Source organism: Lepisma saccharinum, chromosome 1 (genome assembly GCF_977018435.1).
Source record: "Lepisma saccharinum chromosome 1, izLepSacc3.1, whole genome shotgun sequence".
Lineage (NCBI taxonomy): Eukaryota > Metazoa > Arthropoda > Insecta > Zygentoma > Lepismatidae > Lepisma > Lepisma saccharinum.
The window spans coordinates 181,194,861-181,221,406 of NC_139229.1; the positions used below are offsets into that span (position 1 = coordinate 181,194,861).

General features: G+C 37.1%; 1 protein-coding gene across 2 annotated transcripts in view; it reads right to left on the reverse strand.

Annotated features, from left to right (window-relative positions):
* cad (caudal type homeobox) overlaps window positions 1-25,675 on the reverse strand; it is a 78,764-nt gene extending 53,089 nt beyond the window's left edge. Inside the window, exons 1-2 of one of the 2 annotated variants that reach the window (XM_083143776.1) lie at window positions 24,942-25,675; window positions 6,183-6,239 (exon numbers count right to left, since the gene is read on the reverse strand). In XM_083143776.1, coding sequence (XP_082999902.1) covers window positions 6,183-6,239; window positions 24,942-25,620 — 736 coding nt within the window. In that variant the 5' untranslated portion in view covers window positions 25,621-25,675. The remainder of the gene's footprint in view (window positions 1-6,182; window positions 6,240-24,941) is intronic. The other variant, XM_083143787.1, reaches the window with a different exon arrangement.
* Between the last annotated feature and the right edge of the window lie 871 nt (window positions 25,676-26,546).

A 26,546-nucleotide genomic window follows, 5' to 3' on the forward strand; every position in this document is an offset into this window, starting at 1 on the left:
TGCTCGCTTTTGCTGGAGAATATCTACCCTGGCCCCAAAGCATTGACAAAACTACTTTTTCTTTCGTTTTTTTATCATCACCAGCTCAGATCGGTGCCACTATTTCCGCAGTGTAATTTTTTTTCGGGTTGCTTTTTGAGTATGTGTGTTGGAAAGGGTGACCTCGGGTTTTGTATTTCATTTATGTCAAACAGCCACATTCAGACAGAAACATTTGTTTTTCACGAAGAGTTGAACATAGTCAATGCGTATAGGGCACTGCGTACAACAGTGAATTATTTACACACGCCCAATATTTCCCTAATAAATAACCTGAAAGATTTTTCACACCCCAATTTATGGTCATTTGTTCTAATTTCGCCCTTATGACTTTATACCTCTGAAGGAAAATTCTGGATAAATCCCTGTCTTAGCATAGAATCACTAAAAGCCGTACGTGCAGTGAAGTACAGGGAAGAGTAACGAAACCAGTTTTATATAGAGCTCCATATTCATTCTGCAAAAAGGGAGGGGAGCAAAAGATAATATCGACCGATTGATTTGATTGATTGATTTTGCTTTATTTTACTTCGCTTTTGTGCCACATTTGGCTAATTTGCGAAGATGGGGGATGGGTGATGATATGATGAAATTGATGAATGGACACTCACAAACATCCATGCCCAGGCCGAGATTCGAATCCGGGACCACTGACGTCGTAGCGCGATGTGCTAACCACTCCGCCACGGGAGCCGGCCAAAAAATAGTATCGTCGCCATTATTGTTAATGCACATATTCCACTTTTCTTGGGTAATGTATCCCTTCTCCAGTTAGTTGATCACTTTGCATAGGATGCACGCCGGAGTTAGTGGGGGAGTGGCTACAGCCCTGATTCTCCATTGCGAGACAAGTGGGTTAAGAACGTAACAGAGAGGGAAATAATGGAAGTGGTAGAAGATAGACGAGGAATCAAAAGTAAGACAGTGCAACGAGTGGGGAGGTATTTGTGGGAAGTGAGGGAACGACGAGGAAAGGCGATAGCGGACAACGATAAGAACGAAGAAACCGCACAAAGTGATCCTAGCTTATAATACGCGTAATGTGGAATCCGTATTGTGCAATATATATGTGTTTTTTTTTATTTTTCTATTCATGCATGTATCAAAAGAGATAATGGTTGTAAAATATATACCAATATGAGTCAATATGTAGTTCGTACAGCTCACAGCTCGCACAAGGGAATACAAATACAAATACATCTGCAAGGTGGTTCAACTGAGGAAAATTGCTTTGAAAACTACCGTAAAATTGAAGATGTATTGAAATGTTGCAAAACTGTAAAAATAAATAAGTTTGAAATTAAATAGCTAGCAGTCTGACATAACTTGGCTTAATACGTTTTCTGTTGGAAGTCTCAAGATATTTCTAACTCCACATGGACCTGCATGGATGAGTTTCCTGATAGTTTGTTAATTTTGAGCTAGAAATATCAGAATATTTTGCTACCTCCCTTTAGAAAAACTGTCCTGATAATTATCGTAAAAAGCATAAACATGTCGTCTTGTTGAGTCTTAAAATGTTAAGTTTTCTATCTATGCCTTTGTATTCGGTACAAAGCTCGGTAGAATTTTACAGGGACGTTGTCTGTTTCGCTACTGACCTGGCAGATTTCTGTCTTTTCCGTGGGTGGTGATGACTGTTTTCACTTTCCGGTGAAACTGGGAAGACCCAATTAGCCCAGCGTCAACACACTGTCCCGACAGGCACGTCGGACGGAGTTCAAGCATATCGCGCCGCAGGAACATTTTTACGAGCCCTCAGCATTTGAGAAGCGCCCCCTGGTGTTTAAACATCCATAAATTACGCTCAACTGTGAGAAAGACTAGCAGTGCTGACTGATGTCTTTCCTTGGTCGTCACACTTCCGAAGGTAGTGTCACTTCAACAGGCGGCATTCAGTAATCTCTGGAAAGGCTTATGTTCCTTCCTTGGCTTTCAACATATTTTCAACACATACCATTGTGTCAAATGCTTTCTTCGGCTCCCCACTTTTTTTTTAAAAAAAGACAAAGCTTTCTGCAACTGTGTTCCCTCACTATGAAAGAGTATTCGGCAAACTGCTGCACCTCTATCGAATGTATCTGCTCATAGATATTCTTACACAATGAAAACATGCTTTGCGCAATTTTATATTTTTATACTACGTATTTGAAAAAAAGAAAGAACTTTCAAACTAACCGATATACTACCCAAAAATCAAAGTTTTAAACTGTGATTGCGTAATTGTTTTTAGTTAAAATATTTCTGTACTTTAATTTACTCCGATTTAAAACTTTTTACCCCCCCCCCCCCGTATCCACAGGATACGAAATTAAAACGCAATATGAAAATAAAATATTGTCTCAAATAATTGATTGCTAACTCAGTCCGTCAGCTGTTGTAGTTACATACTGATTCTGTGGATTCTGAGTCACTTCATCTCACGCTGCTCTGACTCGCAGGCCGTTTCCAGCCTACCTATGGTGTATTGTATGCAAGTTGAAAAATAACTTTCGCGATCTAATGTAGTAGAATAATTACTATTACTATTATTGCAGTTATTGGTATTATTTTCATTGTCATCAGGTGTTTGTTTTAAGCACTCTTTAGTTAATTAACACATAACCTTCAGTGTAAAATAAGAGTCTAATTGCTGTGTTGTGTGCCGAGATCGCATGGTTACAAGGTGACAGCGGATAGATCCAGGGTTACCTAATTGCGTTCTCATTTTTTTTCCCGGAAGGACAAGAAATTTGAGCATCGCGAGAACTGGAGTTTCTTGAAAAAAGAAACTGCCATCAATCTAGAAAAAAGGAAAAACAATGACGAATAACCATAAGAACACTGTACCTATCGTAAAATATCCAAACGAAACGAGAAGAGATTAGTGATTAGTCACATTAAAATCTTGATATTTTCCATCATTTGTATTCTAAGTATATTGTTCGGCATTCTTGCCTCTGTATGAGCGAGCTGCATCGCTGGCAGAGTGCGTTGAGTTTTCGAGTCGCGGTCTCACCGTCGAAAGTTCTGTGTCTCAATACCTATTTTATCATTTCTGTTTAATCATCATTATAGCAGTAAAATGACGTTACATAACCAGAGTGAAATATCTACTTCATCTAATCATCTTTATAGTGGCAATTAGAGACACGAAGTCGACGCTAAAATTACATGGAAATGCACAGAAAAGAACGAATTTCTTTGAATTAACAAAACAGACTTTGTTTCTGATGAACAATCTCTTGTTTGTCGCCTATATAAATTCATTTTTGGTTACAAGAAACTATCATTATTTTTTTATTCCGAACTTTTTTTCTCTGTATATGGATTATTTACTGTGTAATAATTGTCTTTGTGCACTTCATAATGTACCCATTTTGTTATTATCTTTTACAACTACTTAAAAGCTTGAGAAAAATCTATCGTAATTGCAAACTTTTAAGGCTTCTTTGTCAATTATTTTTCCGTTCAAAGTAGAAAATGTTATGTAAGGATGTTGAGGATGTTGTTTGTGTCTTTTCCGTTTCCTTATCTTTGTGAAAAGCCTGTACAATATTTGGTTGACTGCCGGCATGTCTTGGATTCGCTACCCAACGTCCAAAAAAAAAAAACCTTCACAATAGCAGCAAAACCAACACGCTTTACAAGAAAACATGGAGGTGAAAAAATCCAGTCATCGAGCAAGAACAAATGCGACAGCGCCTGCACTTATGAGAAAGTTAAAGGTTTTCTTTAGGTTCGGAAGATTTCACCAGCTCTTTTTTTCGAACATTTCGAACAATGGAAAAGGAAGAAGAAAAAATCCCACATCAATACGAAGTTACTTCATTGTATCACTTGAGACTGGAAGTTGAAAGATATAGCTTTCTTGCAACAGCATGAGTTGACTGAGTCTTGAAATAAGCTCAGATAATTCCAAATTTGTTGAATTGGATGAATTCCGAACTTCTCATGCAAGGTTAACTGCTTGGTTTTTAATGTTTAACTTACCCCTTGTTGTTTCTAATATTTAGTAAGGCAATTGTAAATCCATGTCAGTGTATAATGTACAGAAACTGTAGTATTAGATTGGGGCCAATACTGTGTTGTTTACGAGTAATATTTTCATTATAATGTAATATGAACGTTAGGTATTTTCGGTCTTCCCAGTACGTACAGCCAAGGTCAAAGATAATATAGTAATCAATTTGTCCAGTACCGTTTTCATTCTCTTTTATTCTACATTCTGTGTTGTTTTAAGGAATGGAATTCTGTTGATTTGAAGTCGATGTTGTACTCCATTTCTTCACATGTTTATTTCAATTTATGATCATCACATTGTGGAAAACAAACTGAACGAAAATAGTGATGGACAATTCGTCTACTAGTTATTTTGTCGTTGGCTGTACATTCTCTAGTAGTCTGCACCGTAGTGTGTAATAAACGATGTGTCAATGTTGGGGACCCAAAATCTGTGTGAATCGATGACCACCGAATGTTTAGATTGAAACATTTAAACGTTTTGTGGGGAAAAAAATGTATGTTTAGGTGTACGTTTTAATTATATAATTTTGCAGATTAAAAGAAAGTTCTGTGACAAATTTAGTTATTATAACTCAGTACACTGATCAATGTTCAGACCTAGCTTGTACAAATCCGTCGTACTGGTTTCAGTGCAGAAAGAAAAGAGCTGTATGTGTCTACATTGGTGGATTCAAAACTAATGAGTTTATCTATCAGAACTTGCATATACATTAAGAATGATCCTTTGTGACAACGACTACGCGTCTTGTAAAATAATTTATCCACGCGCTGTAAACAGGGTTTTAAGGACAGGTAAAGGAAAATTGAAAATGATATGTGCAGAAATTGTTCATGGGCAGATAGAGTAGTTTACGAGATGTAAAACGATCTAGGTTGTGGTGCATGGGAGATACACCATAAAAGGGTATCTCCAACACTTAAAAAATTTGGGATGATGACTGCTGTTTCTCTCCTTCCTTCTATTTTGGCTATATTGCTACGCATTTCTACCTATTGGGTTAATCGCGATGATGTGGAGGAATTGGTGAAATAGGTGATGGGAGGAACACAATAATACACCCATGCCTTATGCAGGGTTCGAGCCTGGAATCTTAGGCTTCGTAGCCTGCGTGTCTAACCACTCCGCCACGGTGGCCGACTATCAGTTTCTCACTAGAGTATAGGACTTTATATTTGAGTGGGTATTGCATGTCGTGACAGTAATTAATCCTCAAGCTTCATCAAGGAATTAATAATTTTGGAAAAATATGAAATTATGAGTAATTAATGGGATAGCTTCATTGCCAAATAATCCACGATGAAGGCTAATATTAGAACAACATTCAAACTACACTGTTGATTCAATGTTCAAATGGATAGAAACAAGATTGATCGAAGCATATTCCCTAATGTATAGCTACTATTTCTTACGTGGGTACGATAAATATTTAGACGTTACCTGATCTTCTAACGTGTATTTGCGATATAATAGTACATAAAAGTAAACATTATACTGTTTAATGCCAGAAAACCTATAAACAAACCATGCAATCTTCCTTTAAGTTTTTCCATGTCTTTTTAGATTTATTGTTCTAGTTGGGAAATCTGATTGCAAGAGACCCACCCATTGGAAATCCAAAGCAGAAATGGAATGACAATACCAAGATGAAGGTGAAGGAAATATGGTAGGGATGGTTAAAAGCGGGTTGATCTTGCCAAGGATAGAGGAAGGCAATAAGCCTTCGGGTTTGTAAATGTCAGAGAGTGAGTTGGTTAGATTACATAGTAATGTTTGCAATCAAGAAAATATATTTGCTTTATGGATACCACTGTTGGATCGATTTTCGACCATTTTGTCGATTTCCACACAGCAGGAAAACCATAACACACAAAATGTATTGCGGCTGTTCGAGAGACTCAGGGCAATAACTGCTGCCCGGGTTTACCCTCCCGACACCGTGCAGCTAGGAAAATATTTATTGTACCCCCGAAAAAATCAAGCGATGTTCCCTAAAGCACGTGCATGCATCAAATTTCTCCAGATTGAATACCGCCCAATTGCAGCATGATTAATCGCATCAACTAAACACCAAAAGCAACCACTGGGGTGGGGAAAGGACTGTTTATAGGTAAAGAGTAAAAGAAAAAAACTGATTTACCCGGCAGGTCCATTGTCTTGAGGTGGACTAGTCGAGAAAATCCGGAGCAATGGTCAACTAGAAAAAACAAGAAACACTAATAAAAGCGGAGCGGCCACAAAATGACAAGACACATACACAGCTAAAGCCTGAACACACAATGACTGGTTTTTGACAAAAACGCATGCACATAGACAAGACACCTTGAGAAGGGGGAGTGGAATCAACATTGTTCTTTATCTAATAAAGCGAGACAGTGTATCATTACTTCGAAAGCAGAAACTCTGTCCCAACATCAAAAATAGTAGTGGCCCGACAAATCTACAGAAGTTGTTTGTATTTAGTGTTTTTTTTCTTATTTTACGTCGTTTTTTACTAATCAAGACAGTGAAGATGTATGATTAGATGAAAAGGAACCAATTGCTGCACCCAGCAGCAGAAGGAGCAAGACAGGTTTAGAAAATAGACTGCACAGAAACTATGTTCTCAAGCAATGATCAAGATGCGTCGAATAAGACGAAAAATGTATCGGCGTTGTGGGACAATTTCGATGCAGGCGATTCATAAAGTTTACAAAGTACAGCAGATGATGTTCTCATTCGTATGTTTTAATGTTTATATTTGTACAATATCTTTTAGAAAACTTTTCATGTACTTAACAAACATAAAATGTAAAACAGACCATAAATATCTAGCGAAATCCCAGAATTATACAAATACGTCTAAATTATTGCAGTGGAACGCGATCAATATTGTGCAAGAAAATTATTCACTGCCTCTAAACTGAAGTTTCCGTATCTTGAAAATATGAAATTTGTAGACAACGAGGCCGCAAAAACATTTTCTCGTGAATTTTCTGGAGACGCACAAGAATTAAAAGTTAATATTTGTGTAGAAGTTGATATATACATTTCAAGGATTGCAATGCAAGTTAAAACCTTAATATCTTGGATGGATTGTTACATTTACGATTTTAAACATCTATTACTGCTCGATTAGCTGTGACTATGGATATTAATGTAGTAGATAACGAAGTTGAAAGCAGGCGGAATTCGAATTTTGTTACTCTAATGCCAAGTTGGCTTCATTGTAAACTTTCTTCTATTAAATTGAATCCCGACATGTATTTACTGATTTCCAATTTGCGTCTCATGTTGACAAAGGTACAAATATCCACAGTATCATTGGAACTCTATTCCGAAAGAGGCTTAGCTTGAAAAGTGAATGATGGGAATAGAGAAAGCCCTTTTAAAAAAATGGGGAAAGAAAACACAAATATGAAAAACGGAGGAAAGTAAGAAAAGTATAAAGAAAAATATAGTAGGATTTGTCAAAATGGAAAATCGGAACATTATCGGGTCCCGACCGACACGATACATTTACATGCATAGTTTTGTTTTTTAAAAAGAAGGTTAATTAAATCAATTTCAGCATGTGTATTTACGCAACAACAAGAAACCCAAGTGTTCTTGCTCCATGTAGTTTGTTTTATTATATTCACCCAATGTACCCACATGCCCATGCGCAACCAGGAAGGGAGCCCACTGCTAAAATAGTTTTTGAATGTATATTTATGTCCGGTCGCCTGAAAATTTTCACTGGCCACCTGAATTGTTTAATTCAGTTCTAGATTCTTCTTTAATATTTCGAGTTCATTTATGGAAATGTTTTTTAAATATATTTTTAATGTTTGCATGTCTTCTGTATCATTCATAAAATCAGAATAATAAACATGTCATAATTTTTTTGCAACGTTGCTAGCCGAATTTTAAAAATTGCAGCGATACGGTAGTCTGCCATATATTAGAATGTATTGCGTAGTTATTCATGCTGTTACCGGTTGAGCCTTCTTTAGAAAGGCCATTCAGACGCAATAATTGACTAATTTTAATCCAATATTGTAATAATTAATAATTTAAATGTTTTAAGATCACATTTCATAGCTTATCCGAGTTGGATTCATGGCTTTCTTAGCCCCGTATTTGAAGAGGGGAAAAAAAGGAAAAAGAAAGCTGGCTCCTGAGAATAACGGGCTGGTACCTGAATTGTTTTTAGTTTTGTCTACCCCTGGTTAATGAGTTGCCCGTTCTATTCATTACAAGCGAAACGCGTCTGTCCGTAAACCCATTACTGTATCATTTACTTCGCATTCCTGTTTCGTCGTGGATCTTTTGTTATGAAGCTTTTCCACCTACGTGCAAAGAAGGTCTCTGAGCACCTGCTAAATTCCATACGCAATAGAAACCTTGTTCGGATTTTGCACTTTACAGCGCAAACAGACTTCTCTCTTAAAGGTTGTTCCACGAAACGATAAATGGATCTTGTTGTAACTCTATGCGCGGAAATCAGTATCTTCTCACGAGGTTTGAAATACAGCCTCTAATAAAAGTTTTTTACAACTGCTATTTTTGCATTGGCATTTCAACGTGGTCGGACCGCATGCTTTCTTTCTGGCCTGTATTTCTTCACGGAGAATATATTTTTTTAACACTTTAACCACAGGACAGAACGGATCGAAAAGCTAGGCCGCTTGTTTTGATTTTGAATATGAGTAATGAACACTTAACGGGTTCCGTGCCGACGGGAAAGGAAACTCTATCCGAGTTCCGAACACACAAGTTGCGATTATTGACTCAAGAATAGCTTTCCAATATGTATTTTGCTTTTGTAAGAAATTTTGTTTTTAGGAAGTTATTGCTTAGATAGTACGTATTTATACATTCCATTCGAAATTGAAGCTGGGTATAATTTAAGCAGATTACTACATTTAGTTATTTTTACGTCAGTTTCCTGCCTCTTGTTGAATATGATCAGTGAAGTGAACTTCGAATGAAGTTCAAATTACACAGCACATTAGGCCTTCACGAACAGACTAATGTTTCTCAGGTTTTTGAACTTTATAAAGTTTCACGTGCATACGTTACAAATATAAATGTTATTATTAATATTTAATAAATGCGTACCAGAGTGTATTTCTATCCAACAAATGAGCACACGAGTCACTTTCTATCTGTCTTCGTCACTCTCTCCGTCTGTCCTTGTTTATCTTTCCCTCACTCTATTTCTGGTCTTTGCCTCTCCCTCTCTTTCTCTTCTATTCTGTCTATACACCCCACTCCCTTATGTGGCATCCTTTCACCGTGTTGTCTCCACTTGATTTAACGCTATTTCATGTCCACCTCTCTAATTTTCTCTTTTCTTGTCTATATTCTCCTCATTTTGTGCCTATCTCTCTCTCTTGTTACTTGTTTCTATATCTCTCTCTTTTTCTTTCACTCCCTTTCTGTTTGTAGATCTTGAAAAAAAAATGAAGCGGAAGCTTGCCTGCGCGTTTTCCCTGTTTTATACTCCTTTTAATAGCACTGATGTTTGTTCAGCATCTAAAACAAAAGAATGTTTGCATACTGCAACATTTTTCAGTTACCAGAAACCAGAAATATATTTCGTGGAAAGAAGTTATCATCTCTATTCTGAATCATTGTTCTTCAAGAAAACTTGTAGGCCTATCACCTGTAATATCATTATTTTTCCTTTATCGGGGAGGGGGGGGGGTAGGTATTTCTGCCCACCAAATTCAAATGTGTCACAAAATTTATTTGAAGTTGGTGCTACCAATTGTGTATGACTGTTAATTGTATCGATAATCGACATGACGGACGTCATGGTAAAAATATCTCTTCCGTGAATCAACCACGTCAAGTTTATTTTCCAAAGTTTTGTCACATATTGAAACACCCTTCAACCTTCCAAAGTTTAACTACACTATGAAATTTCAGATCAAAAATATAATTTTCCCTTACTTGGCGTAATCAAAACAAGCACTGTATTTCAGTGCTTGCCAAACCGTAGCTTAAACGCAGCAGTAAAATTGATGAGAATTTCATTTCTTAATCTCCGAAACTCTAGGCAGAGATTTCAGAGTCCGCTAACATAGGAAACATCGGTTTCTCGCCCGCTATCTTCAAAAGCATCGCTTGATTTCACTCAGCAATATCGTTCCAATAATTCGAGGTATCTAGCCGCAGTAACAATGTCTATTGAATAGCTCTAAATTAGCTATTAAGAGTCATCGTAAAATATCCAAAAATGATCACGGAAAGAGTACCATAGTGACGTTTCAGTTGCAAACAAGTGTTTTTACTAGAAGTGATTGAACCAAAAGAATGTCAAGCTTGGAGGGAAGACGAAAACAGAGAGCACTTTTTTTTCCATCCAACACATAGTTGCCATGATACTTTCTACAGATGCCCAATACACATCATCTGAACTGTGTATCAAGAACCTATCATTACTATCTGTAGAGGCATGCATATTTCATTTTGGACGAAATCACGAAATGTCAAATAACACCCTGTTCATTTTTCATGTTTTTGAAAGGTGTGAGGTGCATTTTCCTACCATGTTTTTGGGTCCTGGGTTCGATACACGGTGGAGGCTCATAGTGGAGCGGATCCCATTTTAAACTGTAGGTCCAGTCCTCATTATCCTTACAGTTCATAAAGTGGACTTAAAACACAAACTCAATAATCAATCAATCAATCAAACCTTCCATGTTTTGATGCGAAATGAACTACAAAATGCGAAATAAGCTTTTGAACACGAAATTTATAGTTTATTTACCAACACGACATTTTCTGAAGTCTGAATTATCCTGTGAGTTATATATATATATATACAAATCACGGAAAATTGATAAATATTTGAGAAGAAAAAATAGGCTCATTTACACAGGAATAAACGTAATACTATGATAACTACATAAATGTGCAATTAGAAGGGAAATGTTTATCTTGTGTAATAAGTATAGTTTTTAAAATCAAATTTGGGGTTATATTCACAATTTTAACACCGAAATGCCATTTTATATGCTGCTTTCGATCCTGAAATGTGTGCAGTTTTTGTACCTAAAGCTTGATCTTTCATTCACCATAAATATATGGCTCAAATTGGTATGTGTATGTCCGTGCGTGTTTTGAATATATTTAAAACTGGATTACAAAGTAATTATGAAGTTTAAATTAAAGACTAGTTAGTGCTGCCCTTAAGAAAATATGACAATAATTTTCACCTATCTGATAAACAGTCCTTAAATGATAAGACACGCAAAATTTATTTAATGATGGTATTCTTATGTCAACAATTTTGCTCGTTTGCATCGAGCTAGTTGTGTTCCATACATAGCCTAACCACTGTTCCGCGAAGCTGATTGTGATAATAATCGTTCCGAACTCACAACATAATTTAAAAATGCTTGAGTTAACATCAGAGTTACTGAAGGAGCAATAATATTAGTGTGCGCAAAATGAATCTCATGCACCAGAAACGCACTAATCAGGTAGGTATATAATATTTTAATTTTTAAGAAAAAGAAAAGCATTGTTTATTGTCTTATCAGATGCAGTCTACCTATGAAATTTGGTATATCTTGGCTGCAATAAACGCAGCGCGTTAATGATTTCCGTTTGTGATTCCGTGATCCTGCGTAACACTAACAATTTCCTCATGTAGTTAACGCATCAAGTCCTGTGCTCTTGTATTCGTTATTCAATGCAAAGTTTATTAACCCTTAACTATTATAGTATCGTGGGTCCATTGGAACCATATCGAATTTTTCAACGCTTGTTTAAACCGCTGTATATGCGCTGTGGCACCCAACTCATCTAAGTACCTTCTTTTATGTATTTTTCTTTGTACTTTGTTTCAAATCACTCGTTTATAATTTTTTTAATAAATTTCTTGAACATTCTATTTAGATCAAAGATTTTTAACATACATTTTAAAAAGGTTCAATGTAAGCCTGATTGTAAGTTCATATTAATATTTTTCATTAAAATTTTATTTTGTTTTATAATTCTTATTAAAATAAATTTTTAATTAACGTTTCCAAGATTCCTATAATCAAGTACTACAATTATCGCTATCCAAACGTAAAATTTAATGGAAAAGGAAATTATTGACGAATAATAAAAATTAATTGCTACAGTACATGTTCTCAGAGGGAAGGATTTTTTAACTCGATTGAGAATGAATTTAGATATGTATAGCTTGGGAAAAGCCGTGCAATTCAAATACTGGCTCCCACACGGGATCGAACCCGAGACCACCCGCATCAAGAGACAAGAGTTGTAGCCCAACCTTAGGATTTAAGCCATTTCTTCATGCGCTACAGTCACCAAACCAAAGTGGGAACGGAAGCTGCGTCTTCTTCCTTCGCGTGTCCACAAGACACGATGAGGAAGAAGATTAAATTTGTTTGTTCTGTCATTTCCTTCACGATACGACTCATAAAACAGCCCTGTCCCCGCGTATAGTGCCAACAACAATGTATACACCATAAAATTTAACAGGTCGAGTAATGACCGTTACGACAAGCTAAGTCGTTATGTGCTGAGGTAAATGTCGCCGTGCTTACCTGCTGCGAATTCTGGAATCGAGCAGCGTTCGAAAGTGACTTCGATATTTTGACATCAAAACCAGGGTTCTTAAAGATTCAGCAACCCATAAATTCTGATGTGTTCTATTGCGTTTCGCAACAAGACCGGAACTTTTTTTCTCGCACAATTTAAATTCAGTCCAAGTTACATATTATTTCATTTCAATACGGAACTTGAACCGGATTTAAATTGATCCGGAAAAAAGATTCCTGGACCGTATTAAAATACATCTGCAAAAAAGGTTTCTGAACCATATTTAAATGGATCCGGAAAAAAAATATTCCTGAACCGTATATAAATTCATCCGGGGGAAAAAGTTATGGAGCGTATTTAATTTCAGCCGGAAAGAAATGTTCCTGGACCATATTTAAAAGTGATCCGGGAAGAAAAAGTTCCTGAAGAACCGTTTTTAAATTGATCCGGAAAAAAGGTTCCTGGACCGAATTGAAATACTTGGATAGGAATCCAGGCTAAAAAAAAATAACTCGGACCGCTTAACTTAACTGGAACTTGTCTCGTACGCCAGTTAGAAGTATTCAAGTTTTTTCGTCAGAACTGATGGACTGGTTTGTTTGTTTTTACTAGATGCCGCTTCTGCATGTTGAGCAGTTAGGGGGCGTGCAGTGGTGTAATTTTATGAGCATGTGTGAAATGTGATACTCCGAGGAAGAACAATGGCACTCCCCAAAAGACCTGAGTTGTTTGTTTACGTGCCAAGTGAAAACGCCATTTCGCTTCACTTACAGCTAGCTATCCTCCATGATCTAGAAATCTACGTCGAGAGATAGAAGAACCCTATGTTCCGCACGTTTGCTTCGTCAGATGTCCTGCGTTTGTTATGCGAAACTGACGGGAAAGTGTGGATAAAGAAAAATAAAGTCGTTATGCTCCAGCAGACTCAACTTGAATTACGTTCAGGATTATTTTCAGAACAATATTTGCACATATGCAACATTATGTGCAAGAAAGCTTGACAGTCCTAAAAATAACCAACCTTCACAGTTTGTTTTCTGTTAGGGATATCGCTTGCTTTAAACTGAGAAAAGCACCAAATAGGGTACCAAAAAAACTTGTCAATACGGTGACCTGTTGTGGGTCGGGTGTTAACAGGAAAATGATACAGCATTAACAGTACATCAATACATATGTATGCATAAGAGTTTACCACCCTAGGGCACTGTATGGCGATCATCAAAACGACACTCATGGGCGCCTGAGTTGACTCCCATTGTCTTTAATCGAGTTTTAAATTGTTCTTATTTAATACGGCTATAAACACATCACTAAAATATAAATTATTAAGTTATTACAACGCTATGTGTATGGTAAAGCAGGAACAATGCACGGCCGATGAAATGGAAGCAAATTTGCATTACTTTAGTTTCAGCAGTGCTTTGGAGTAAATGCTCTGAAAGACTTATTCCTCCCCATCTTTTACACATTTTGGAAAATCAATAAAAACCTGAGTCAAATATCGAACAAAGTAAAGCTTACTCAAACTTTTCGTCTATTGCGAGATAAGTTCGCTCATGTCACGTTTTATAGCCTATATATAGTTATTGATGTGTCTTGTCTCTGGGATCTGTTATTTTCAATAAAAAAATATATTACTACTCGTATGTATCGAATGGAATTCATTTCTACTAAAATATTTTCTTCTTTCTTTATCACTTGCATCTAATTCTATTTTCACCATTTTTTCCTTCTTACATTGTTCATTCACTTCTCTCTTTTATTTCCAGGACTCTCTTCCTGTTTACCTTTCCTATACCCTCCTTTTATTTTTTATTTTTAAATTTAACCTTCCACTCCAACTCTCTGGAATCTCTTCTTCGTTACTCTCTTGTCCATTGTTTTTTTCCTACCTTTCATTCTCGCGTTTTCAATCTTCTTGCCTAGTTTTCTCTTACGTTTTTTTTTTTACCTTGCTCATCTCTTCCACAATCTTAATATGTTTTCTTGTTTTATTTTCTCTCGCTGTTTCAATTTCTTCTCCTTTCTTTTTTGTGACGTAAAGGTTTTATACGAACTGAGGGTTAATCATTCCTTTGTCATATCTCTCTATTCTCCGTCACTCTTACTAGCAACGTACACATACATTTCAAGGATGAAACCTCAATTTGTACTTCCGGCCCTTCAGAAATTTTTGCAAACTCCATGGCAGCATTCCAACGTCGTTAATTTTGTATCGTCATTGATTGACTTCGTTTTCTTTACATCACTTTTCTGTCACTTTTGGCTAATCGCGAAGATGAAGATGAGTGATGATATGATGCAATAGAGGAATGGGAGACACTCAGCAAGAACACCCATGCCCAAGAAGGGATTTGAACCCGGGACCCTTTGCGTTATAGCTAACCACTCCGCCATGTAAGTCGGCATAGTCGTCATTAACCATTGCACTCCTCTTGGGTTTCTGTTAGCAGTGTCGTAATATACTTGACGTCGGTGCTTTACAAAGTAAACATTTTGAAGCCAACGAGTGAGGTTGAACCATATTTTATTTGGTTCAAGTATACGTGTATTTACAGGAAGGGGGGGGGGGGTAGCCAGTTAAGTACGCCAGTGTCGATAGTCACAGTTGCCTTATTTCAAGAAAGCATAATTTCCAGGTGAATGCTGAAGATGAGAAACTGATTCACACAGACAAAATAGAACCTAATGGGTTCTGTAGCTGTAGTAATGCATGTCTCTAACACTTTTTTAAAATCACTATTCCCTTTTCTCACTTCGAGAAATCTGGCAAATCAACTTTTGTTGTGTGCGCTGTTATCAGTGGTCTAATGGAACTGGAGACTGGAAGTCTACTGCACCCTGAACAAAACCAATGGCTGTCTTTGCAACGTCGTCAGGTAGTCAGCCCTAAACTAAGCGGTCTGAAAAAATTAGAAATTTTTGTTCCTTAGTCTGAAATACAAGTGTCCTACATGATCACAAACATTATTTCAATTAGTAAACAATTAATTTATATCTTTTGTATTATTACCTAAGACGTATAATTAGCACATAAACGTTAAAACCAAGAATTATGGGAGGTTAATACAAGTTTCTAAACTATTGTATTGTAGTTAATGTGCCCTGCTACCACGTTCATTATATTTAATTACAAAATTTGATGTATTCAAATCAAACTATTATATTCCTTATCAAAGTGGCAAAAAATAATCATATTCGGTAACATTCTCTATCATGATTCTCTTTTGTTTACTATTCATCGAATTTTTACGAAGTAGTGAATTTAAATTGTATCATTGAAAATAATGGTTTATGCAGATGAGTAGGATCAAGTCGTTCTATGCTCTGAAATAGGTAAGCATATGAAATCCATAACTTATACCGGTGTATAATATTTAATTCTGCAATAAAACAAACTATTATTATTATCATCATCATTTTATAGCCGTGTTACATGCACATAGAAAGCCGAAATAACAACGCCGACCTCCATGGGGAGGGGGTCTGCACAGCTATACCATGCCAGGAACCCTGGCCTGTGCATGCGTGATGCTTGTTGTGAGTGTCCCTTCATCAATTTCATCATATCACTCATCCTCATCGTCGCGATTAGACGAAAGTGACAGAAAAAGAACGCTAAATAACAAAAATAGAAAAAAGGCAAATCGAAATAATAACTTCCCCTCGTGAAGTCTACTATCCAGTTTTCCAGAGTTTATTTTATAATACAGTACTACAAACAATTTTCAACATACACAAACTATGCTTAAGTATTAACATCATTACATCACAGCGTTCCGCTTTACTTCAAAGCAACCAATCGCTATTCAAGTTGCCGAAACTTCCCAATACGTTCCCTGCAGGAACACGAAACACTTTCAGCAAGGAAAATGGGAGGAAAAAACTAAACGTGTTTCCTAGTTTCTCCTAATTATCAAAGATATTTTAACAGGTTCCCGTTCGTGTGAGCAAATATCGAGAAGCAAGAATCCGCCGTACTTTTCCGCTTTCTTTTTTTCGCTATCTTTTTTTAAGAGAAAGAAAATCTAACAAAGACATTTGATGGTGATCACAGAAACCGTCACCCAAGCCACTTCGTGTCATGAAATGTGATACGATATAATGAATTCTGGGCTCGCATCATGAATATTGCTGTAATTATCGGATTTATAGGCACTAAAAACCTGTAAAATAGGCAGACACCATAACAGGCTGTGAACATAAAATAAACTTGTTTCTTTAAATGTGTATAATTTTCACAGATTTATGTTGCACCACAATGTGATCATTAGAATTTTTAACATTTTCAATAGCAAATGTTGGTCTAGTGTCTGCTAAAATGTTCTTATATCGTGAAAAGATTTTTCTACAGATGAAATAACTTCCTGTAATGCTGAATTACTCCTTCAAAGATATTGCTGAACTCGAATTCATGTAGGGTTCGGTTCGGCTGTAATGTCCATTGCAATTCTACAATGTACATAAAGTGGAGGTCGCGAGAAAATGGGAATAAAGAAACAAACAAAAAAAAAATACTAGAGCAAGTAACATTTATTAATCTCAAATTGAATTTAGTCATGAATTATACAAGGAAAACAATTCTAAATATGGAATTATGGTATCGAAGGGAGAAAACATTGTCCTTGTCCCATACATTTCTTTAAGTGAAAATGAATGGTCGACTTATGGTCTCACCACCGGAGCTGTCCCGGGTTCAAACCATGATAGAGCCTCTTAATGATTCGAACCCTACTTTGAACTGTAGGTTCTGTCCCATCCCGATTCGCCTATATGTGTATAAAGTGGACTTAAAACAAATTTTGGCTTTTATATCCGCTGACGAATCTGTACTCGTACCATGTCGACAATGTCCACACTCGATATAATTTTTCTTCTAACTACTCGGACTAACCAGTCTTCATTCAGCTCCTAAAAGAATCAAATTTCGTTCACCTGAATAATTCAGCTTGTAACTGTAGTCGCAAACTATTAACTTATAATTGATGTAGGAAATTGTGGACGTATATATATTTAAAATGTTATAATTTACATTCAAATAACATTTATATTTTATAGTGATACGTTAATCTGCACTCAGCATCGGTTGATGTATAGGCATTTCTGTGTATGATAATTTAATGCAAAATTCTGCAGTTTTGTTAATTTTAATGAATGTCTGTGATTTAGCAAATATACAATTTCTTATTACAAATCAAAACTTTTGGAAGTCATCAAGATATTAATTAAGGGGATGAGGAAAGAATGTAGGTTCTTCGTGAAACATTAGTAATTAACTTACCGATATCCGAAAACATTTCAAATGAGATCTTACATAATATTTCTGTGACTGTTTACCGTAACGTTCTGGGTAGCCAATAAAAATTTCTGGAGAACAAGAAATTAAGGCTCCCTGGTCGTTGGATGTCGCCCCACAGATCTTTATAACAAATAAAACAAATTGATATTTTAAATTCTGAAAATTTAGAAGACCTCCTAATGTATTCAGAATAGTATTATTTTGTTTTGAATTGATGTTTTAAATCCACTTCTTTATGCACAGATAGACTACAGTTTAAACTGGGATCCGAACCACTGCAATGTGCTTCTATAACGGATAATCTTCGTTTGCATCCTCGTTATTGTCTATATATTTGTAATGGTGTCATAATACTTTTCTTAATACAGAAATATCGACAACAGAAAATACAATCTATAAGCTTTCCCTGTTCTCGAGAAAATCCCTGCTGAAACTGACCCCTGAATGTATCACTGAAATTATTATTTGGACATTCTTTCAAGAAAATTATTAATTTTACTTTGTAGATTCAGAACATTCATAAACCTGTGCTTCTTCCGCAGTCATTGGATATATAGCGAACAAGACGAATGCGTCCGAGCAAGTTATATTTTTTCTAAAACAAATATCTTGACAAATTTCTGCTCAGATTTCACTTAGTTACGAGACACGATGCACGAATGGAGTGAAAACGGCAAATATTCCCTCCAGTTTCCTCATTACTCGGGAAATTTATTGTCTGCTTACGTAATATCCACCTGCATATACCTGTGCCTGTAGGACTTGAAAACACGTGAACGCCTCATATAGGTTTCCCGATTCGATCGTATTTCAAAGTTCGTTAACTTCGACATGATTTCATTCGAAACGATTAAAGTCGACGACCTCAGAACACCCCTAGAGTGGCGGCGATTGGGGGGGGGGGGGCAGGGATGCTAAACCTTATCTACGAGGGAAAGTAAACTGTCTCCCCCCCAGTTTTGACACCTTGCCCCCTAGTTTTGGAACCCAATCGCCGCCACTGGTACATACTAAATATACACACCATGCCTGCTTTACTACTATTAATTGCCACCTCTGTGGCAGAACGCGTTGATCGGTCGGTAGGCTCATGATCTCGCCATCGAAGATCCTGGGTTCAGGTCACGCCATGTCATTGGTGTTCTTTTATTGTGTGTGTGTCAGTGGCGTATGCTGAGTCCAAGACCTGGTCTACCTCACTATGACACGTGGTCCTAGGCTATGGAGGAAGGGAGAATGTTAGGCTCGCCTAAACCCGCGGTATAAGTGGTTAGACACATCCATTTTGCTCGTTCGTGACGTCTTCAAGGAAGCCACGTTGCCATCCCAACGGCAGCCAGGTTGCAAACTTATAAGAATTCAGTTGCCAACTTCTAAGAATTCAGGTTTCCAACTCCTAAGAATTCAGGTTTCCAACTCCTAAGAATTCAGGTTGCCAACTTCTAAGAATTCAGGTTGCCAACTTCTAAGAATTCAGGTTGCCAACTTCTAAGAATTCAGGTTGCCAACTCCTAAGAATTCAGGTTGCAAACTTCTAAGAATTGAGGTTGCCAACTTCTAAGAATTGAGGTTGCCAACTTCTAAGAATTGAGGTTGCCAACTCCTAAGAATTCAGGTTTCCAACTCCTAAGAATTCAGGTTGCCAACTTCTAAGAATTCAGGTTGCCAACTCCTAAGAATTTAGGTTGCCAACTTCTAAGAATTCAGGTTGCCAACTCCTATGAATTTAGGTTGCAAACTTCTAAGAATTCAGGTTTCCAACTCCTAAGAATTCAGGTTGCCAACTCCTAAGAATTTAGGTTGCCAACTCCTAAGAATTCAGGTTTCCAACTTCAGAATCGCTATTATCCTCTTAAGGAATGAGTCAGTTTATTCACAATTGCTAATCGATCTTACCTTCTGTATTTTACCCTCTAGGTTTCAGGCTTCGCAGATAGCCTAGCTGGCCTACAATAATCGCCCCTGTTGTGTGTGTTTGTGTGCATTTGCAAATACGGGCTATTGAAACGACGAATCCAACTAAGATAAAGTTGCACATTTTGACATTTAATCGTAAAACATTTAATTTATGATTTAATGAGAGAATGCATACTTGCACCGGAGTGGCCTCCTAAAGAAGGCTCTAAAAATAACAGCAGGAATACACATGGCCGACTCTTCCATATCGCTGCAGATTTTAAAATTCAGCTAGCAAGTGCAAGAAATGTATAATGGCATGTTTATTATTCTGATTTAATGATAGACATGACAGAAAACACACAAAATAGAAGGAAAACATACTGTATTCGTAATTATTATTTTTTAAAAAATAGTAGTGGAATTTGCATAAGCGAACTCGAAATTTAAAATAATAATAATTTAGAACTGAATTAGAAAATTCAGACGGGAACCTTTACTTTGACAAAAACTAATATAAACAAATATACTAATGTAAAAATAAAAATCGCCTAATACTTTCTGCTGTAACATCAATGCAATGCTTGAAACTCCATTTTGCAAGCAAAGCGTTAGTGCTGAAATATTTTCAGGCTTGCCCTCCCTCGGCGCAGCTATAGTCCGTCTACCTTAGTCGCGGTCGTCGATGCAAGTGCGCATGCGCCGACTGGACGAGTCTAGTAGCAAAATAGGGATGGATGGTAGTAACCTGGTCGAAAAAATACGTTAATAATTGCAGAAACGATCACAAACACAACGCAAAAGATCATCGACTTTCAAAGGGTTTACAATTGACGGAAGCAAAATATGAAGTGAATTCTGCTGGTGACTAAAACGTATTCGTGAAGAAACAATTAACAGTGCTTTTCCCAAATCTTGACATTGCTCTGAGAATTTTTGTGAGTATTTTACCATCAAATGCCAGTGGAGAGCGATCGTTCAGTGTTGTAAAAGGAATTGAAAATGTCCTCAGAAATTCATCGTCGGACAGTTTTGTCATCCTTCACAGCAAATGCCGATGTCCTGCAAGAAATTGACTTTGAGTCTCTCATTCATCAGTTTGCAGCCATGAAAGCCAGAAGGAAACAGTTGTAGGCGAGTGTTCTCTTCTTAAATATAAGTGTATTGCTTTATCGAAATTTAATGAATATTTTTAAATCAAATGCGTCTCTATTTTTAAGTTTATAAGTGTTATTAATACAGAGCATGCGATTAGTGGAAGTGAAGTATACCATGATAACGAAACTTAATAATAATAATAGTGATGATGTCGCCCAAACAAAGGATAACCTATGGGCCAAAGTTTTATAAATGCCCCCCGTGCCGTGGTCTGACAATAAGATTCTCCCTTTCTTCTTTTCTTTCACTTGTCTTCCTTCACCAGTTTCTTTCTCTCTGCTTCAGCATGGATTTCTCGATTTCTTCCTGTTTCTCTTTGTCTTTTCCTTCCTCCGTTTCTCTCGTTCTTTGTGCCTTTTTAACCTTCTCATATCTCTTTCTGCCTTTCTTTTTTTCCTACGTTATCACTTTCTTTCTTCCACAGTTTCCCTACTTTTCTTGCTGTTGATTCTCTCTTCCATTCACATCTAAAATTCAGCGATCACATCCATCGTTTAAATCTTCAGTGAACACAGTGAGAAATTACCAAAACAAGATTATCCACATCTCCAAAGCAAGGATCGTTAATTCGTCACCGTTCACTAAATACAATAATGGTGCATCCATTATAAGCATTCGTGCAATTTGTGCCTGAATCAACCATTTTTGAAGCAACGCTAGCCGACGTTCACTGAACAACTTCTATGCTCACAGCCGAAGTTCTGGTATTCGAGTTGCAGTGTTCTTTGTGAGCCCTTCATTGATTTCATTCCTTATCTTCATCGTCGCGATTAGCAAAAGATGGCAAGAAAGCAACATTAAATAACAAAATTACAAATTAAGTAGAAAAGAAACACCTACTTAAAGATTTACGTCTCACTTTCCCCCTACTCTGAAGATATAAAACTCAGGCTTGATAGTTTGGCGACTGGCAGTGTCTCCTTGAAAAACCAAAATCCCGAGTTCGAATCCTGCAAAGGGGTGATTTATTTTAGATCTATGTGATCGCATTTGATTCATTCATCACATCTATTTTATTATTTCATGAGGCTTTGACAATTGTATGTTCATTGTCTCAAAGTTTGAACATGTTTTTTCTGGATTTTCTGTAAAGTTTAAAATATTCTGCAGTTAAGAATTTAATTCTGACTGTTAATTTACAAAAAAGGGCTCACCCGCCTTTATTTAAATTTGCCAAAAGATAGATAATTATTATATTTTTTTACGTGCACCGCAAATATACTACTACGAGTAATTTTAAAATTGAACCATTCTAATTTCGTTAATTACGATATTTCTAATACAGCCATAGTTATTAATACGGTAGTTAGATTGTAGTGGAAACGGAGTGTTTCACTTTGAGCGCTGAACCAGCTCAAGCCTTGATACAGCACAATTGCATAAAATAGAAGTCACATATACTTGACATAACAAAAAACATACACCCTGCATAGGCGCGTATATACTAATAATAATATGTTTGTCTATATTATGAACATGAAATTTAGTATCTAACATTCTTGACATTACAATATTGGTCGTGCAGTGGGAAAAAATTAAAAGCAATAAATGCTGAAGAAACAACAGTCCAAGAGGTACATAAACATGTTTTTAAAAAGTACGAAAAGTAAAATAAGAGAAGCATGTCTCGTGCTGTTTTAAATATCTCTCTTCAATCAGTTATAGATTCCACGCTGAAGTCAATATACGAGTTACAGCTTCACTTTTTAAGCAGGTTTGGATGGCAAATCCAAGATTTAGAATTAGAATTGGAATTAGAAATTCTTTATTCATGGGTGAAGTTCAGCCTCTGACTGGTCTACCACTTATAACCACTTTAAAACTTCGATTTGATTCTCAGAGCTCTTGGAGAATTTGAAATTAGTTGTTTCAATTCCACTTCATGCAGAAGTACGTTAATCGGGATTGAACCTACTGCTTAAAGTGGGACCCGAACAGTTTATATACATATATTACTACGTAGTAATTCAATAGTAATTCAAACTATAGTGTTATTTAGCATTTTAGAATTTCCAGGAATCGACACATTATATATTTTTAGAATATTTACTCCTGAATGGATATACATGCCACGTGTTGATAAACTGGAACACGGTTATTCTATGCAGTTTTCCCTAGAAACTCATTCGTAGTAGTTTGTTATCTGAAACGTTATTTGGAATCGTATTGTGTACTTTTATATGTAGCCTATATAATAATTATAGATTTTATTGCGCACTGGTGCTAGTCATACTTGAAAATTTCCTTCCTTTCGAAAAACTGAATTCTGAAGAATTACGTCTGTTTAGAATTCCTCCTAGACCATTCAAATGAGTCTTCAGTGTTTTGCTGTGATGGAAAATAAGCTAATTACACGGGGCCACAAAATTACTACGAATATCCCTCACGAAAATTCACTTGAATACTCCAGTATGAATTGTAAACGGTTATAATTTTCCAGCATTTGGAATATCAACAATTTTTTCGAAAGAAGAGGAATTTTCAAAAATTACTTAGCTGCCACAGTCCAGCAAGGCCTTAACAGCCTATTGTTAAACGACAATATGAATATTAAAATATTTTCAAAGAATTAATGAAAATCACAAAACGCGCACAAACACACATTAATTTGTGTAAGCGAAAACAAACAAGTTTTCGCATTGAAGTACGCTGCTGAAATTAGTAGGATAAAGTTGCCTTTTCATTATTATGTTTGAAATAAAATTTTCTGATTCCAGGACAATAATAATAACAATATTAGAATGGTCATTGTTGACATAAAAATTCCAAATGCATACACCTTTCTTCATTAATATCTGCACACACACAACAAATTTAATAAATATTAATACATCTTTACGGAGAAGGGAAAAAATATTTTTATTTAGTCGAATGATTTATTTGGCACTTTCAATAAATTATACCAAACTCATTTTTTCCCCATGAAGACAGGAAACGATTAATCAGCACGATATATGCAGATTACTGTACAATATGCGAATATATGGCCATAAATTATAATTATTCGAAGCTGGAATTTGCAGCACAAGAACAATTATTAATCACATAACAGTGTTGTATCAAGTAGCACCAGTTATTTTCTTGTAACAACAATGTTTTCCAGCTAAGTGTTTAATGCAAAAACTTGTGTCTTTAATAGAAACTTGTAGTATTTGAGTCTCATTATTATATAACCTCCAACTGCTATGATGATGGAATCACTGGACTTCTAACATATTAGGTCTATTTATATTATTTACGGTTGAAGTTTTTACGGTGTCGTAACAGCATGAAAGGATTCCTAACGTTTTCAAAACAAGAAGAAAAAAAAGGTTCATAATTTTCACCAAAACTATTGTTGCAATTGTATTGTAAAATATAACCAAGTCCTCATTGCATTTGAAGATCTTCTGTTTTTGATATACAGTATATATATATATATATATATATATATATATATATATATATATATATATATATATATATACATACACACACACTTCTGCTGTTGCAGAAGTTGCTTCTATATTGCTCGGAATTTATTAATTTTTGAAAGAAATTAATACAATGCAAAAAGCACAATGCTAAATTACACCTGTGAATCAAATGTGTAAAATATGTATTTTTATGCTCTGCCTTGACCAGAAAATAATATGAGGCCTGGAAAAATGGTGCAATTAATTACATGGTTTAATGTTTATTGAAAATATTATTCAAAACCTGTTTCCACGTAGGCCTACAGAAGATATACGCTTTTCTCTCTTTTGGGGGCCGGGGGGGGGGGGGGGGGGTAATTTAATGTACTCGAAATGGTATCGCTTTACCTCTCCCACATTTCTAACAAACTGAATTTAATTGTTGCTGCAGTTTAGCGTAATTTTGGAAATATTTTGATAAACTTTCGTTAAAATTAACTGCCCTTTTTCAACACGGTTAGAAGTAGTTGGTTAAAATTAATAGGAATGTCTCAGTTTGCGTGCTGTTAGTGATTTACGGTGTAAAATAGCATTGTGCTGGTAAAACGAAATTTTCTGGGCCTACCTGGGTTAGGTTGATTCTGGTACGACGGTTTTTTCATCCACTCGTAGGGACTTCTCACCGGCTGGGGCCTCGCTGGGGTCACGGCGGGAGTCAACTGTGGCGGGTGCGGCAAATGCTGCGGGGATCCGGAACTGCTCACGCCGTCACTGGAAACAGCCAGACCGGAGTCCGGGGATGGATGCCCGGCCGGTCCGCCAGGCACCGTCGTGGGGGGAGGCAGGTGGCCCGCGCTGCTCAGGTCCTGGGGCTGCGGACACGAGGATCCGTAATCGAGATGAGGCAGTTTGTAGCTCGGGTACCCGGGACTGTGGCTGGCTGGTGGCGTGCCCACGTGCGGACTGGGTGACTGCGGCGGGGCATGAACCGAGTGCCACTCTTCGTACACCCCGCTCGTCGGCGGCATGCTCCTCGCGCACGAAGGCGGGCCCGTCGACGGAGGGCCCAGGGGCCCCGTGTACACCGGCGAGTGCCAGGTGGCCGACGGGCCTCCTTGGTCGTACTGGGGAACCGCGAACTGCTGCAGGTTGCAGTTGAATTCGGTAACGTTCATGTTGGGCCCATACTGAGCGCCGACCTGCTGCGGGTAACCGTAGCCAAAATATGCATTCTGCGCTCCATGCGGAGTGTGACGATTTGTTGCTGGATGCATGGCCAAAGTATTATAGTATGTTGATACCATGTTAATAAAAACCACACGTCCCTCACACCATAGCTTGTACACCCGCACCAACACTTTGCACTACACTCAACTGTTGTCTATCTTTTCCGCTGCGGCAAGCACGCACACGCCGATGGGCGGAGCCAAAATCGGCATTCATTTGTCGGCAAGCTCAAGAGCAGCCAATGCGAAGGCGGTTTCAGAAGTATCATGGCGCTGGGTCGCGGGGTTGCAGCTTTCCTCCGTGATTGGCCGACCGCCTCCTGTGCCTGTCTGCTCCGTTAGGCCTAAAAAATCACCAGCAGTGTTCCCGGTCCACGTCCAGTATAAATAACAGCAATAATAAAAATGTTATTTCGCCTTTGATATCCTTTTACAGACTTTTAAACATACCTGTCTGCATTTTATTGAAAGAAATATTTATTTATCGGGTGTTTGCAGGTTGCTAGTCGCGAGCGACGAGCTTCAGACGAACGGATCATGGTAAGTAAGTTTCTTTACGAGTTGTCCAAGAGTTTCTATCATTGCGAGAAATGGCCGTCATTTACTGACCCAGCGGGTAGGGAGGGGGAAGGGGGAGTGGGGAGAGTGGTAACGATTTTACAAGCTCTTGAAAAGGCTATATAGCATCAAGGCTTTAACAAGATTTACAAACATCCAACAAATAGCTCACTCAAACCAGCCTTTTGAGTAAAATCATTTGTACACTGCCGTTGTCTTGCTTTCCTTTTAGACCCTAAATTGCTCTTTATTAGTTAACAAACAGGCAAAATAACGCCAACCTTTGAGAAAAAGAAAAGGAAAAGAAGAAAAACTTTAACAGCGTACGCAAATTCTGTAACGACAATGGACTACCGTATGATCTGGGCCATAAAAAGAGAACACCTTCACTGAGCATTAAAACTGGACACACGCGTACACTATTCATTGATGGCAATATTTATCAT